This window comes from Engraulis encrasicolus, chromosome 6, assembly GCF_034702125.1.
Source record: "Engraulis encrasicolus isolate BLACKSEA-1 chromosome 6, IST_EnEncr_1.0, whole genome shotgun sequence".
NCBI lineage: Eukaryota > Metazoa > Chordata > Actinopteri > Clupeiformes > Engraulidae > Engraulis > Engraulis encrasicolus.
The window spans coordinates 23,045,014-23,061,414 of record NC_085862.1 but is presented as its reverse complement, the minus strand read 5'-3'; the positions used below and the strand labels follow the sequence as shown (position 1 = coordinate 23,061,414).

At 42.6% G+C, this 16,401-nt stretch overlaps 1 protein-coding gene across 1 annotated transcript in view; it reads right to left on the bottom strand.

Moving 5' to 3' along the window:
* Positions 1–16,015, bottom strand: part of sirt5 (sirtuin 5) — a 17,938-nt gene extending 1,923 nt beyond the window's left edge. Inside the window, exons 1-5 of the mRNA XM_063200403.1 lie at positions 16,000–16,015; positions 14,653–14,687; positions 13,554–13,726; positions 7,280–7,333; positions 3,380–3,497 (exon numbers count right to left, since the gene is read on the bottom strand). Coding sequence (XP_063056473.1) covers positions 3,380–3,497; positions 7,280–7,333; positions 13,554–13,726; positions 14,653–14,687; positions 16,000–16,015 — 396 coding nt within the window. The remainder of the gene's footprint in view (positions 1–3,379; positions 3,498–7,279; positions 7,334–13,553; positions 13,727–14,652; positions 14,688–15,999) is intronic.
* Positions 16,016–16,401: the final 386 nt, after the last annotated feature.

Below are 16,401 nucleotides of genomic sequence, written 5' to 3'. Positions count from 1 at the left end.
AGAGGAGAGGAGAGGAGAGGAGAGGACAGAAGATGGAGGAGATGATATGGAGGACAGAAGAGAAGAGAGGAGAGGAGAGGAGAGGAGAGGAGAGGAGAGGAGAGGCTAAGAGATGTAGGAAAGAAGAGGAGAAGGAGGAGAGGAGATGAGAAGAGAAGGGAAGGAGGGGAGGGGAGCATCGACGAGGAGAGGAGAGGAGAGGAGATGGAGGAAAGAAGAGGAGAAGGAGGAGGGTAGAGGAGAGGGAGAGGCGGGGGGGGGCAGCGGTGTGATAATCACATGAGCACTCTAATCCTGCCCTCCTCCATGCTAATGTAATGTGGTGGCCATCACACATTAACACGCCTGATAATCATACACTCCGTTGCCCAGCACACTGCACAGGCCCATGCCACTGGCAGGGTAAAAATATGACAAAATAGGGGCCGCACCTCGCATCAACTGTGGATTTACATTGCCCATTGCAGAGACACGTTTCGGCTGCCTGTGCAATAGGTAATGAAAGTATACGGTTGATGCAAACTGTGCCACCTTTTTGGTTTTCTGTTGCTTTATTTGAGTATATCCTTTGGGCAGGGGCGCCGCCAGGAATTTTGGGCCCTATGAAAGATTCTAATTTTGGGCCTACCCCCCCCCTCCCCCCACTTCTTTTTTTTCTTTTTTAATTATTATTATTGTTATTCAAGGGAAGCGGAGGGGGGCATGAAGGGCATGAATCCAGCACATAGATTTTTAGGCCTAATGTGAATTGTTAAGAATCTTCAGAGGGAGCAAATAATCATTCTGAAAGACATAAAGCATTATGGTCGGAAAAGCTGAGGCTTTTGTTTTTCCATATTCAAATAAGACAGATTTCCCAATATCATTTCCATGAACTCTTAATTAAAATAGCGCAGATAGCTACTCAACATAGAGACAATTTTCCTTTCTTTGCGCCTACCCCGTGTGGTTAGCCGCCTGGGTAGCCTAGGACGCAATTCCATAGGGTTACACTCACAGAGCTTATTGGTAGTCCGCGTCAGTCTGGTATTAGACATAGGCTGTGCCGTGTGCGCAGATTATCCAAAATGATTTGGTGACTGACGTCAATAGCCTATCTAACCTGCAGCTGTCTCGTCAAATCGCTGTTCATTTTCTGCATCCAAGTTTTCCGTCGGACTGAAACTGAACGTGACTAACAGATTGTGGTGCGCTGTCCATCAGCACCACGCTGACATTAGTCTAATTTAGACGTCCGATAAGCATTTAGCCTATTTCGTGCCAAAACTCTTTGTAACTTCATGAGAAGAAGAAAATCTCTTGCCCTAGCCATTAGGTTAGCCTACTCCGTGTTGTTACATTGTTGTGAGGAATGATTGTAAAAAAAAAAAGGAAAAAAAAGCCACCGCTTGTCAAAGCACCGCTCTCCTGCGCAAACATGATAATTAAATGGCTGATGAGAGCATCCAAAACTTAGGCTACAAGTTGTTGTCAAATCAGCCTTCATTCCCCTCACTTAAGTTTCAACTGATGCTGTTGGGTGACCAGAGAGAACCAAAACTTTACTGATGAGAGGGTCAAAACCGAACACAAACAAAAGCAGGTCAACGAGTGTTGTGTTCCCCCCTTGCGCTGTTGGTCCACACCGCGCTGACAGTGGCAGTTGATAGACGTGCAACATTCATCACGAAACGCGGATATAATCTACAAATTTGATATGGACAAAACAACAACCCCTCCATCATGAGTGTTGTGCCATTGCTATGCAGGATAATGGCCGAACCATTTAGTTAGCCTATAGGCCTATAAAAAAACATTATTTTGGCACTTAATACCCACGAAGCAAGCGATTCTGTCAGCCCTGCAATCGCTTCAGCAGTAGGCTATGGTTGTCGGGAAAGTAGGCTATTATGTATGGAGGCTACAGTTTATCACTTTTGCCGTTTGCTCGCGGTGACAATAAAGGTGGGTTGTTTAAATAGGAGCCATGCTAACGTGCTCTCTTGGAAGTTTATCCAAGGTTTCTGTTTGTTAGTTAGGCCTATCATTTGATTGCGTTTGCAAACGCAATGTCATTGAGTGAGCATACCTTCTTTCTTGGAGAAAAATTGAGTGACCAGTTGCCTGCTTCTGACCCTCTCTTCTTTCTGCCGTCTTTTCTTACCAACCTGACTACATTACTCTGTCACCACCAGCTCACCATCATGTGGTTAAGACATAGATTGTAGCCTACTGTAGCCTATATTACTAACATTCTAACATTCTATGGGTTAAGACCTCAAGTCGCTCTGTACTCCTGCTGCCATTTCGGGCGCTGTGCGATTCAACGCCTCGCGCGCCGCCAGATTGGACCGCACCATTTCGCAAGAGCTAAGGGGGGGAGGGTCCTAATGAACTGACGAAAACGTTATGGAAATCGATAGTTGTGTGTTTAATGGGCCTACGTTCATTTCCAATTACCATTTCATTGTAAATAGACATTTTTTTAAAAAGGCAAGAATATTAGTTCTAATATTTTATTAGGCTATTAATTGCCATCCGCGGACGGGCCGTTGTGTTGGTCTGGGCCGTTATAATCAGTACCACTTTTCCCCCCCTGTCGGCGCCCCTGCCTTTGGGGCAGCACCTATAAATGCATGCATAACGTGTTAAAATGCATTCATAAGGCTTTATATCTATTGACATACAGGATCATAACAACAGTCATGAGGTGTTATGATGTTTTGTTATAGGCATTTACAACGAATAGCAGTGTCTTAGAAAGTGTTACCCAACATTCAATGAACATTGACTGAGGAATGCAAAACAACCTAAATGAGAGGCAGATATGCCCCCTGGTACAGGTCAGGAGTGGAACTTAATTTTTTCCCCCACCAGTCACTGTGGCAGGTAGATTTTAAAATCTACCAGTCACTAGCCATTTTTACCAGTAAAAGTGACTGGTGGGTTGAAACATTTACCAGTCACCACTGAAACTTACCCGTCATTGGCAGGTGGACGGGTGCTTATTTCCATCCCAGGTACAAGTACAGATAAGTGTACAGGTAGGTGTTCCTTTGTTCAAGACGTGGGAATATTATCTATAATAATAATATTATCTATTATCTTATCACAGGCTTTAGGCCCAATAGGAGGACATACAACATACCGGTATGCATAAAATAGACAGTAAAATATATTCTATTTACAGTGTACTGATAGAGTAACAGTGTTATTATGCAGATAAAACAACCCAGACGGAGACATTCCCACAACCACAAGCACACACATGGAACAACACGTACACACACACGCACACGCACACGCACACACACACACACGAGGCAGAGATCGCACACTCTCTCTCCCTCACACACACACACTCACACACACCCTCACACTCAGAAACACACACACTCACCACGAGACAGAGGTCGCACATGTCCAGCTCCACTGCAGTCAGGATGTCAGAGTCCAGCGTCTCCCCAAACCACACCAAATGCGGACGCAGGAGCCCGTTACAGTCGCGCACTTCACATCTGAAGAACACACGCACACACACGCACACACACGCACACAGACACACACACACACGCAAGCACGCATGCTCTCTCACACACACACACACACACACACACACACACACACACACACACGTGCACTGCACACACACACACACACACACACACACACACACACACACACACACACACACACACACACACACACGCAAGCACGCACGCACGCTCGCACACACACGCACACACACACACACGCGTGCACTGCACACACACACACACACACACACACACACACACACACACACACACACACACACACACACACACACACACACACACACACACACACACACAGTAGCATCAGAAGCAGAAGCGGTAAGAACACACACAGTAAAAACAACTTTTGTAGAGAAAGTTTCATTTAGTGTTCCTGAACATTGTGATCAGAACACAGAGCCCTCTGTAGAATGGGAGACAGTAACCCCACACCACAGCACAGCACAGCACAGCGGCATGAACTGAACATTATCAAAGTATCCAAAGCTTAATCTGAAGACCGCCTGCTGCAGTCTTACACTCCACACACACACACACACACACACACACACACACACACACACACACACACACACACACACACACACACACACACACACACACACACACACACACACACACACACACACACACACACACACACGCAGATATCTCAGAGATGTGTGTGTGTGTGTGTGTGTGTGTGTGTGTGTGTGTGTGTGTGTGTGTGTGTGTGTGTGTGTGTGTGTGTGTGTGTGTGTGTGTGCGTGCGTGTGTGCGTGTGTGAGTGAGTGCGTATGTGTGCGCATGCTCACGTCTGTGTGTGTCTGTGTGTGTTGTCTTTTACTCAATACACACACACACACACACACACACACACACACACACACACACACACACACACACACACACACACACACACACACACACACACACACACACACACACACACACACACATCTCTGAGATATCTGTGTGTGTGTGTGTGTGTGTGTGTGTGTGTGTGTGTGTGTGTGTGTGTGTGTGTGTGTGTGTGTGTGTGTGTGTGTGTGTGTGTGTGTGTGTGTGTGTGTGTGTGTGTGTGTGTGTTTGTATTGTGTGTATTGAGTAAAGGCGCACACACACAGAGCCACACAGACGTGAGCATGCGCACACACACACACTCACTCACACACGCACACACACACACACACACACACACACACACACACACACACACACACACATATTCTTAAAGCCATGATGATTAAAGAGAAACATTCTCTCTCTCTCTCTCTCTCTCTCTCTCTCTCTCTCTCTCTCTCTCTCTCTCTCTCTCTCTCTCTCTCTCTCTCTCTCTCTCTCTCTCTCTCTCTCTCTCTCTCTCTCTCTCTCCGTTGAGAAATCTAGTCATCTTCCTTCCATGTAGCAGGCAAAAAAGGCACAAGGAAAGCAACAGCAATATCATGAACAGAGGCAGAGAACATGCATACCAAGGAAGCTGTTTGATAGAACATTTGACTATGTTACACCCTTTTTTCATTTTAAGTCTGTCTGCCTTCTTTTTGTGGAGTTAGAAACTGGAATGTTTCACCCTGTCCCGCAATTCAATTTGCGGTCAATAGGGGCGTCTAGATTCCTAGGCTAGCAATGGTGAAGACTACGGACTACAGACATCAGACAGACAGACAGACAGACAGACAGACAGACAGACAGACAGACAGACAGACAGACAAACAAACAGACAGACAGACAAATCAACGCGACCAAAAACATAACCTCCTTGGTGGAGGCGGAGCTAACTACAGTCCGTCTTTACACAACACAGGCCACTTATAGGCTTGTCTTGCTCCGCACAGTCACCAGACCGTAACATCTATTTTTGGGGGATGCAAATCGTCATGGTAACTTTAAGGAGCCATAAGCAGTAACAGTAAATTGAAGTAAATCAGCTTTATGGCTGCATAGTATCTGGATTGAGTAGTTTTAATGGAAGGATGACGGGCTGTTGACACTGTAGCTGTGAGCAGGGCCGCTGACAGCTTTGGCTGTGCCCGTGACAAAGTTCTCTGAAAGGGCCCCCCTTCCCAATACATTCAATGTAATGAAGACCCAATTATGGGCCCCCAATCTCCCAGGGCCCTGGGACAACTGACCCCTTTGTGCCCCCCCTTGTCAGCTTCCCTGGCTGTGAGAACAAACAGAGACACTCTCCCATTCTGGAGAGAGTTAAGGTCTGTTGCCTTTGTAGGGTAATGGAGGAGTATCATAGCTTGACAGGCCAGCGCACACCAAATGGGATGGGCCAGAGGGCAATCCACCAGACGGCGTCAACAGATGACACTCAAAATTGCTTCTGCATGAAACAAACAGGACTACCGTTGCACTATCGTACAACCAGTCAGAGCAACAAACTTGGGTAACACTTTCAAAAATAAAGGTCCTTCAAAAAGCTTTATAAACAAAACATTTGCAAATGTTTGTAAATGAGTTCGAAAATATGTCAAGACAGCACAGTCGCTCCAAGGAGCAAAAGAGATGAAACATTTGTAAATGGTTTGTTTATAACTAGTTCAGTAACACATGTTAGTAACATGTTAATAAAGCTTTTCAAGGGATCGTTATTGTAAACTTTGGAATCTAATCTAGAATCTAAAGTGTTACCCAAATTGGTTGTCCTGTCCCTATTGCAACAAGCCAGCACTCCCAGTGACTCTATACCAGGTGTAGTGAGATAAGGTTAGGCATCATGGCCATTATGAAGACAGAGAATGTCCTAACCAAGTATTGACCATTGCATGTTATGTAGAAAATACCAAATTTCAACTGATTAATGTGACCCGAATTTTGATGAAGAAAAATGTGATTTTATAACAATATTCTAATAATGCGAATTCCCCAATTCATGGGTTTTTTTAGCTGGAAGGCCAACGTATATAAAAAGAAAAAAAATAATGATTGGAATAGTTAAAAAACTGGGCCATGAATCTACAATCCATGACAGTTTAACATTATTGATGGAATTATGGAAATAAATCAACTTTTTCATGGTATTCTAATAAAAAGGCCTGGAGCTGTATATGATTCATGTGGTTGGCCGGACGAAATTTGGGAGAGTGGCTGACCATAGGCTATCAAATAGACTGATAATGGAATAAACATGTTAATGTGCGGTACTGGTTGAGGAGCTGAACATCTCCAAAGCCCAAAGAAAACGTGCTTATAGAGATACACTGGATAGTAAACTAAGACTTTGCAGTGGAAATGCAATGGTGCAATAAACAAACCTTACTGTGACCTGTAACATTATCACATTAATGTCAGTTCAGTCAGTGAGGGCTCATTCCATGTCAATACATGGATACATGCTGTATTATGATCCTGTACAATGAGGAGGACATCCAGAGGTAACAGCACCGTTTTATTATTATAAATCATAGATGAAAATAGACTGGGCTGAGCTGAGCTGAGAGCTACACAATGTTGCCCCCTGCTGGAAAATACTCGTAATTGCAAGCCAAACTAAGTGACTCAGGCAGAGTAGGCGGCACTCTCAGGAGTTGATTATGCCCGCAATACAAAACAGAAATTAAAACTGGACTAGAATCTAATTACACACGTAACCAAGTTAAGATAATGCCGTTCCTAATCGAAGAAATCAAAACACACACACACACACAAACACACACACACACACACACACACACACACACACACACACACACACACACACACACACACACACACACACACACACACACACACACACACACACACACAAAAACCTGGGTAGTTGTTCAACTGGTATGCCAGCATCTTTTGCCTTCGGGTCGGGAGCACTACAGAGACAGAACATAAAGTGATGTCTTCATAGCACAGGAAACTGACAGTACACATTCTGGAACACAGTGGTGTGTGGAGCTACAGACAGCAATTGGAAATGGAATATTAATGTATAAATAATTCTATATTGAAGACAGACTATCTGTGTGCGCGTGCACACAAGTGTGTGTGTGTGTGTGTGTGTGTGTGTGTGTGTGTGTGTGTGTGTGTGTGTGTGTGTGTGTGTGTGTGTGTGTGTGTGTGTGTGTGTGTGTGTGTGTGTGTGTGTGTGTGTGTGTGTGTGTGTGTTTTATCTTTTAAAAACTTTGAAAGAGTCATCCATGCTTTTATCTCATCACGCCTTGATTACTGCAATGCCTTGTATGCTGGCCTCAGTGCTTCCTCCCTCTCCCGCCTGCAACTTGTGCAAAACGCCGCTGCCCGCCTCCTTACTAAAACTCGAAGGCGGGAGCATATCACGCCTGTGCTTGCTGCTCTTCACTGGCTCCCTATACGCTACAGAGTAGATTTTAAGATTCTTTTATTTGTTTTTAAAGCTCTTCATGACCTGGCACCATCTTATTTATCTGACCTACTAAACGTAAACGCCCCCTCTAGATCCCTCAGGTCAGTAGAACAAGCGCTCCTCATTGTACCACGCTCCAGGTTGAAAACCAGAGGAGACAGAGCTTTTGCTGTAATGGGCCCCAAACTGTGGAATGACCTGCCACTCTATATCCGCCTGTCCCCCTCCCTAGCTGCTTTTAAAACTCACCTTAAAACTCACTTTTATGCATTAGCTTTTAACACTGTATGACCTCTGTGTTTGCACCTAGTTATTTATCTATCTATTTATACTTTTATTCTTTTTATTTCTTTGTTCTTAAATGTTGATCATCCCCTTAGCTCTTATATGTATTCTTATTTTTAAATATGTGTCGTTATGAAACTGTCTTTTTATGGTTTGCCCTTTAGCATAACGTATCCCCCACCCCCTTTTTTGTTCTACATGATGCTCAGTTTTTAGATCTTATTGATTGTGATTTTTCTTCTTTATCTTGTCCTATGTCCTCAAGTATGTCTATGTGTTCTAAGGTTGAAAGTTTCCTTTCAAGTCCTCCTACTTGTCCAGCACTTTGGACAGCTACCTCTGTTGTATTTTAAAGTGCTTTATAAATAAATTGACTTGACTTGACTTGACCTGTGTGTGTGTGTGTGTGTGTGTGAATGTGTGTGCGTGTGTGTTTGTGTACTTAACAACCATTATGGGGGACGGATGTCCCCACTAAAGTAGCAAAATCCTTGTCATGGTACTTTGTGGGGCCCACATTTTGGACCCCATAAATCTATCAGTGTTTTTATAGTAGTTTTGTGTGAAAAGTGTACAAATATTTCCTCACAGGTTAAAGTTATGGATTGTTTTGGTGTGGGCACAGTTTAGCATTCTTTAGCTACTGGTTGGGCAAATATGAATGGAAGTCAATGGGAGGGCCCCACAAAGATATTAAAGTGAGGATTTATAGAATAGAATAGAATAGAATATAGAATATACTTTATTTGTCATGCAAGCATGAAATTTATCTTTCGTCTCATCATAAAAACAAACATGTGCATTCACTCCATTAAAACACTCATACTCTAAAAAACATAAATACACATAAAAAACATTGCACATATCCCCTCCCTCCAGCCACCTCTCCCAGCACACACACCACATACAGTACAGGTCAGATACCAGATCCAGTCCCTTGTTGTTATACCAGCCTAGCTTTTCCATTGCTTATTGACCATGGAGATTGCGTTGGGTATGAATGAGTGCTTGTAGATGTTTTTCTTTGTAATGTGTGCTCTGTAGTGCCTCCCTGAGGGGAGCAGCTCAAATTCAGGGTTAAGGGGTGGGTGTTGTCATCCAAAATGTTTATGGTTTATGGTTTTACTGCAGTCCAATACAGCTTTTCCAGTTGCTTTTGGGGTCGACCTATGATTTTTCCAGCATTTTTCACCACTCTGGACAGCCTGTTCTTATTAGATAGGGTGAGGTGGCCATACCAAACAGAGATGTTATAGGTGATGACACTCTCTATTAAGCTAACATAGGTCCTTTCCAAAATGTTGCTGCTAACTCCAAAGCCTCTCAATTTTCTTATTAAAAACAACCTTTGGTTAGCTTTCTTACATATGGCATCAACATTGTCTGAGAAGCTCAATTTTGTGTCAATGTATGTGCCCAAATACTTAAAACAGTCAACAATTTCAATATTTTGTTTGGACAGTAAAAGGGGTGATGGGACACCACTATAGTTAAGAATTATCTCTTTGGTTTTGCATACATTAAGTAAAAGTGAGCTTTTCTTGCACCATTGCTCTAACTTAAAAACATGATCATATCATCAGCATATTTCACCAATTTAAAATCATCATGGCAGAGTGACATTTCATTTGTGTATACAGAGAACAGAACAGGGGACAAACAGCATCCTTGTGGGGCCCCCGTGTTAAGGACCAGCTCATCTGAGACCAAGTCTCTGGTGCACACACGCTGTGGGCGGTCAGTTAAAAAGTCTTTGATCCAGTGCACCATCCCTCCCTCTACCCCTAGGTCTAAAAGTCGTTGCAATAAAATGTGGATTTGCATTGTATTAAAAGCAGCTATAAAATCAATAAATGAAACATGTGCATAAGCATTGGCGTTTTGCAAGTGTTTAGTGACCATATTGGTCAGAGTGAGGGTGGCATCTTCAGTCCCTCTGTGACACTTGTAGGCAAACTGCATAGGATCCAGATGTGGGTTCAGGGATGCATTAAGGTGTCTGATTACGACCCTTTCCATGCATTTTGCCAAAATTGGGGTAGGCAACCGGGCAAAAGTCATTCAGCTCTTTTGACCCAGGTTTTTATGTCACAATAAAAACACAAGAGACAAGATAAACCACAGCTACATCACATCTAAACAGAAATAATCTCTTAAAACAGAGTATACATAGAAAACTAAAAGGTAGACAGCAAACAAGAAATTACATTTTTAAAAATTACAGTGGTCGGTTAATGATGATTTTAGGAGGTCTTTAAAATAATTTATGGGTTGAAGAACTTCCAGATTTAGAGTGACTTGAAGTTCATTCCCAGCTTTTGGAGTGTAATGGAGGCCAACTAGCAGAGTGTGGCGTGGACTGTTAGTAAAGCTACCTCCTGAAGCCTCATACAGTATTGGTAGCGCTGGTCCTTTAGCTCAGCGGTATCGTGCTATGCTTGCCATGCCCAAACTAGGAGGTGGCAGGGTCGAGCCCCAAGTGGTACAGGAACACCTCTGTTACGGGTTCTTATGGTGAAAAGGCTGTTTCAGTTCTTGTGAGTGGAGTAGGCCTATGTAAAAGTAAACTTTACTTTAAACAGTATTTTGAAAAGAAAGCAAATGAATAAATGTAGTTTACCCATTAAGGTATCTCTCTCTCTCTCTCTCTCTCTCTCTCTCTCTCTCTCTCTCTCTCTCTCTCTCTCTCTCTCTCCCTCTCTCTCTCTCTCTCTCTCTCTCTCTCTCTCTCTCTCAGATTAACTGTCTGGTTCATCAGCAACAATTAGGGGCATTTTCACACCTAGACCTCTTTAAGTGGACAAAAAAGTGACAGCAACCGACAGCAAAAGGACTCAGTTCTGTTTATGTTCAGATTGTGAGTGTCTTAGAATAAGAACCAGCTAATCTTTCTGGTCCTGTTAGACTGTAAGGGGGTGAGAACTGAGTGAGCACGTAGGCTACTGCTGTGGTGAAACTGTTTTGACATACCATTTGAGAGCTTTAGCACGTAAACCATGCAAACCTGTTTGATTCTGCTATTGCCAGAGATGGATGGCCTGGATGTCTTTGGTCTTTCAACGCTTCTATGTCCATTAAATATCCATAACTTTGACCAGAGGAATGAGACTCACAGGTTGCAGCTGTCAGAAGCGTTGATGAACTACTTCGTCGGATTAGCCCCATGCTGTCTAACCGCTGTCTGACTGCTATCTAATTGTTCCTCCGGTGTGTGTGTGTGTGTGTGTGTGTGTGTGTGTGTGTGTGTGTGTGTGTGTGTGTGTGTGTGTGTGTGTGTGTGTGTGTGTGTGTGTGTGTGTGTGTGTGTGTGTGTGTGTGTGTGTGTGTGTTTCTGTGTGTGCGTCAGAAGTGTTGATGAACTACACTCGCCGGGTTAGCCCCATGCCGTCTAACTGCTGTCTGGCTGTGTGTGACACATATCTCTGGCAGGGATAGCGATGGTTTGGCTCTACATTGAGATGTCCCAGTGATAAAATATTCTTTTTTGGTCAATGATGTCTGGGGTATGGGACTGAACAGCAGCAGGTTTTTTTCCTCCCATGATGATGAATATTCACTACACTTGCGTACCACACACATGCAGAGAAAGAATTGCTAGCCAGTGTGTGGATGTTTCTCTTTGTGTGTGTGTGTGTGTGTGTGTGTGTGTGTGTGTGTGTGTGTGTGTGTGTGTGTGTGTGTGTGTGTGTGTGTGTGTGTGTGTGTGTGTGTGTGTGTGTGTGTGTGTGTGTGTGTGTGTGTGTGTGTGTGTGTGTCTCAGAAACGTTGATGAACTACACTTAGCCCCATGCTGTCTGACTGCTATCCAATTGCTCATCCAGTGTCTCTGTGTGACACATATCTCTGGCAGGGGCAGCGGTGGTTTGGCTCGGTTTGGCTCTACATTGGGATGTCCATAGTGACAAAAGCTTCTTTTTTAGTCAATGATGTCCGGGGTTGGAAGTGAACAGTTGAAGTTTCTTTTTTCCTATGATGAATATGCACTATACTTGCTTACCACACACATGCAGATTGAAGGCTTCAGCAAATAATGTATGGCTAGCCAGTGTGTGTGTGTGTGTGTGTGTGTGTGTGTGTGTGTGTGTGTGTGTGTGTGTGTGTGTGTGTGTGTGTGTGTGTGTGTGTGTGTGTGTGTGTGTGTGTGTGTGTGTGTGTGTGTGTGTGTGTGTGTGTTTCAGAAGTGTTGATGAACTACACTCCTCGGGTGGGTCCTCGCTGTCTATTTGCTGTCAGACTTCTATCTAAGGGTGGTTGACGTTTAAGGGCGTAACACAATTTAAAAAAAAAGTTATTCCAATTCCTGAAAAAATTGAAGGAAAAAAATGTAAAAAAATGTAAAAAAAAAATAAAGCACTTAGTGGTCCGTGGAATTTCACCTAATTTTTGCCATTTTTTGGGGAAATATGTCCTGCATCAACACATTGCATAGGCATGCCACACCGCAGGAAAATGAAGTCACACCACAAATTTTCCTGAAATTCACTACATTATGGCCATTTCAATCCTTTTGTATGCATGACTGACATCTGAGCTCATGCTAACTTGATAATGATATTGTGTTTAATCTTAATATGTGTTTTCATTTATCAAATGAAATATATATATGAAATATAAGAGCAGTCACACCACAGGACACCATAAAATGAACCTAAGCATTGCGTGACAGAAACATTGCAATATGAAGACATATTAAGAGGTTGATAGTCACCTTAAACTTCCACAGCACTCTCCAATAACTGAGGTACTGACTGGTTAGGAGCCAGTCTTTAAGACCCTTGTAATTGGCCTTGCAGCTGCCCGTTCACAAACATTGACATACATGTCACCCCACAGGACGCAATTTGTGTTACGAAATTGAACTTGTAGTTAATATTACTGTCTTGAGTTTTTTTCACATTCACATATCTTAATATAAAGTTAATATTTATGCAATCATGCCAAATGCTTCATACATTATTCAAAATGTTGTTGGTTAATTAAATATATATTATATTCCAGGTTTCATTAATGTTACAGTCACACCGCAGGATATTTGACATATAAACCTTTACATAAATCTTAACAAAAATGTTTCTTCTCATCTAAGACTAATATGAAATATAATGTACCACATCTTCTTTCATTGACATTTGTTTTTTAAAGGAAAAATAACAGTTTTGTAGGTTTTTAACCAATGTTACGAAAAAACAAGGCGTCACATCAACCACCCCTAAATGTTTCTAAATGTTTCTCCAGTGGCTGTGTGTGACACATATCTCTACCAGGGATAGCGGTGGTTTTGCTATACATTGGGATGTCCCAATGGCAAAATGTCCTTTTTTAGTCAATGATGTCCAGAGTTCAGCATTTTTGTTTCCTATAATGAATATGCACTTCACTCATGCGTGTGTGCGAGTGTGTGTGTGTGTGAGTGAGTGAGTGAGTGCGAGAGAGTTCTCACCTGTTTGGCAAGTCGTGCCTCACACTCAGCGATGGCGATGTGTGCCGGGTTGGGTTCCTTGGTCATCATGAGTTCACGCGTATTGCACGGTTCACGGTATTGGTAGAACTCCCACACTAGCGACGGAGAACGAGAGAACGCGGTCGGGGTGGTCAGATCCTGGAAACAAGAGAGAGTCAGAGACAGAGAGTCGGGGGGGAGGGAGAGAGAGAGAGAGAGAGAGAGAGAGAGAGAGAGAGAGAGAGAGGGAGAGGGAGAGAGAGAGAGAAATGAAAGACACATTTAATAACTATAACATCAACCAGAATATTGATGAAGTTCCTTGGATTTAGGACAGAACTCAAGAAGTACAGTTACTTACAACCAAACTCTTGACAATGAGAGAGAAAAAGAGCAGTAGAGAGAAACATACAGACAGAAGGGAGATTGAGAGAAAGAGAAAGACATGCAGACAGATCAAGAGAGAGAGAAATATAACTAGGACACCTGAAACAGGTACTATAATTTATTAAAAGGCTAATTTTCATGACAAATGACAAAATATTAATCACGTCGATGTAGGTCAAATGGTATTTTATTCATAACCATAATCAGTTGAAGTGTGTGTATGTATGTGTGTGTGTGTGTGTGTGTGTGTGTGTGTGTGTGTGTGTGTGTGTGTGTGTGTGTGTGTGTGTGTGTGTGTGTGTGTGTGTGTGTGTGTGTGTGTGTGTGTGTGTGTGTGTGTGTGTCGCTGACAGCTTTGGTCAGGCCCGGGACAAAATCATCTGAAACGGACCCCCTCTCAATACATATAATGTAATGTTGTCCCAATTCTGGCCCCCCTGTTTCCCTGGGCCCGGGACAACTGTCCCCTTTGTCCCTCCATGTCGGCTTCCCTCTGTGTGTGTGTGTGTGTGTGTGTGTGTGTGTGTGTGTGTGTGTGTGTGTGTGTGTACCTGTGCCTGCCATTTCCTCCAGTACTTGTGTGTGTGTGTGTGTGTGTGTGTGTGTGTGTGTGTGTGTGTGTGTGTGTGTGTGTGTGTGTGTGTGTGTGTGTGTGTGTGTGTGTGTGTGTGTGTGTGTGTGTGTGTGTGTGTGTGTACCTGTGCCTGCCATTTCCTCCAGTACTGTGCTGGGCCTTTGCAAACGCCTTGCGGAACTCTGCAAGGTCTGCACAACAAAACACACACATACACACACACACACACACACACACACACACACACACACACACACACACACACACACACACACACACACACACACACACACACACACACACACACACACACACACACACACACACACACACAATGCAGAATGACAAACTGCACCCAGCTTCTTGAGGAAACATACAGGTGCATGCATATTAATTGTATCTCCATAGTCCAACATTGACAGACAAGTACTCTGGACCGGCCTTACCTGGTTGAAAAACTGACCTTAGGTATTAACTTTAAAAAAAAAATATATATATATATATAATTATTATACAATATATATTATTATTATATAATATATATTATTATTATACATACTTCAAATGTGAGCTTTTGGTCAAGCCTAATGGCAAGATATTTGAAAGGATATAACCCTCTCCAAGAAGGCACCATCAAGTGTTGTTAAATTACCACCAGGACATGATCCCGAACATGTGAATATACTTAGCTTTATTTATGATATTTCACTTGAATTCACACAGATCACACGCATCTCTGTTTTAATCTACTGTTTTAACGAGCTAACATTTTAACATTGTGTACTGCTAAGTATCCTTGGGTACTTTGAAAGGCGCTACAAAAAAAGTATTAATATTATTATTATTATTATTATATGCATGAAATAAATTCCTGACTGGTGATTTCACAAACACTGTATCTCAACTCAACAATGAACTACTGTAGATGGGAAACCACCTTATCATGTAGTGTGATGAAGCGGTCTGAACACTGTGTATTAACTCCAAAAATACTTTATTTCATTTTAACATACGGCAAAGTTTCGAACCAACAGAGGGATCTTCCTTATGAGAACTATGGTCTGAGTTGACTTATATCACATGACCTACAGGTAGGCTACCTGGCAGAAAGGTGAGCGCACCCTAAGGTGACAAGTGGTATGGCATGCGCCTGGACGCGCTGGCATACAAATTCAAGACCAGTGATCACAACCGGTGGTCAGAAGAAAACAAAAAAAACAAAAAAAACAGAAAAAGAAAACAGATTAAAAAGATAAAAAAACACACTGCAAAGACAATCAGTCATAATAGTCTGTACAATCATGAATAAGGATTTTTTGTGTGCAGAAGACACATTACATGCATCAATATATTATAGCTTAATCATAGTAAGCTTAATCATGCCATACTGCGGTGCACTTTTGCTCTCAGAACAGCTCTTTCTGGTCCCAGTTAGGCTTTTATGGGGTGTCAGTCTTCTTTTTGATCCCACCCTGTGCATAGTACATCTTGCTCAATGAGTTTTTGTTCACTATTATATTGCACGTTATTATATGGAATTTAATTCAGCAAAATCATTTACACTAATCTGCGCAACAGTAGGCAAATGGATTCACAGTCAGTGTTGCTTCCGGACATGCTGATATCACAGAGGTACAGTTGAGGACGATATTATTATTTTTCTTGATTTCTCAGTAAGAATGACCATTATTAACCGTTTATGTTATTCTGGAAATAAATACACTGATGGAGATAATGTTCAATGAGTTGAATTTGGATTTTTCTATTGTTACGATGAGTTTAAACAAAAAAGGGCAAAAATGACGAGGACAAAATTATTAGCCCTCTGATCATTACTAGTCAATATGGCGCCATTTATGAACCAAAACTGACA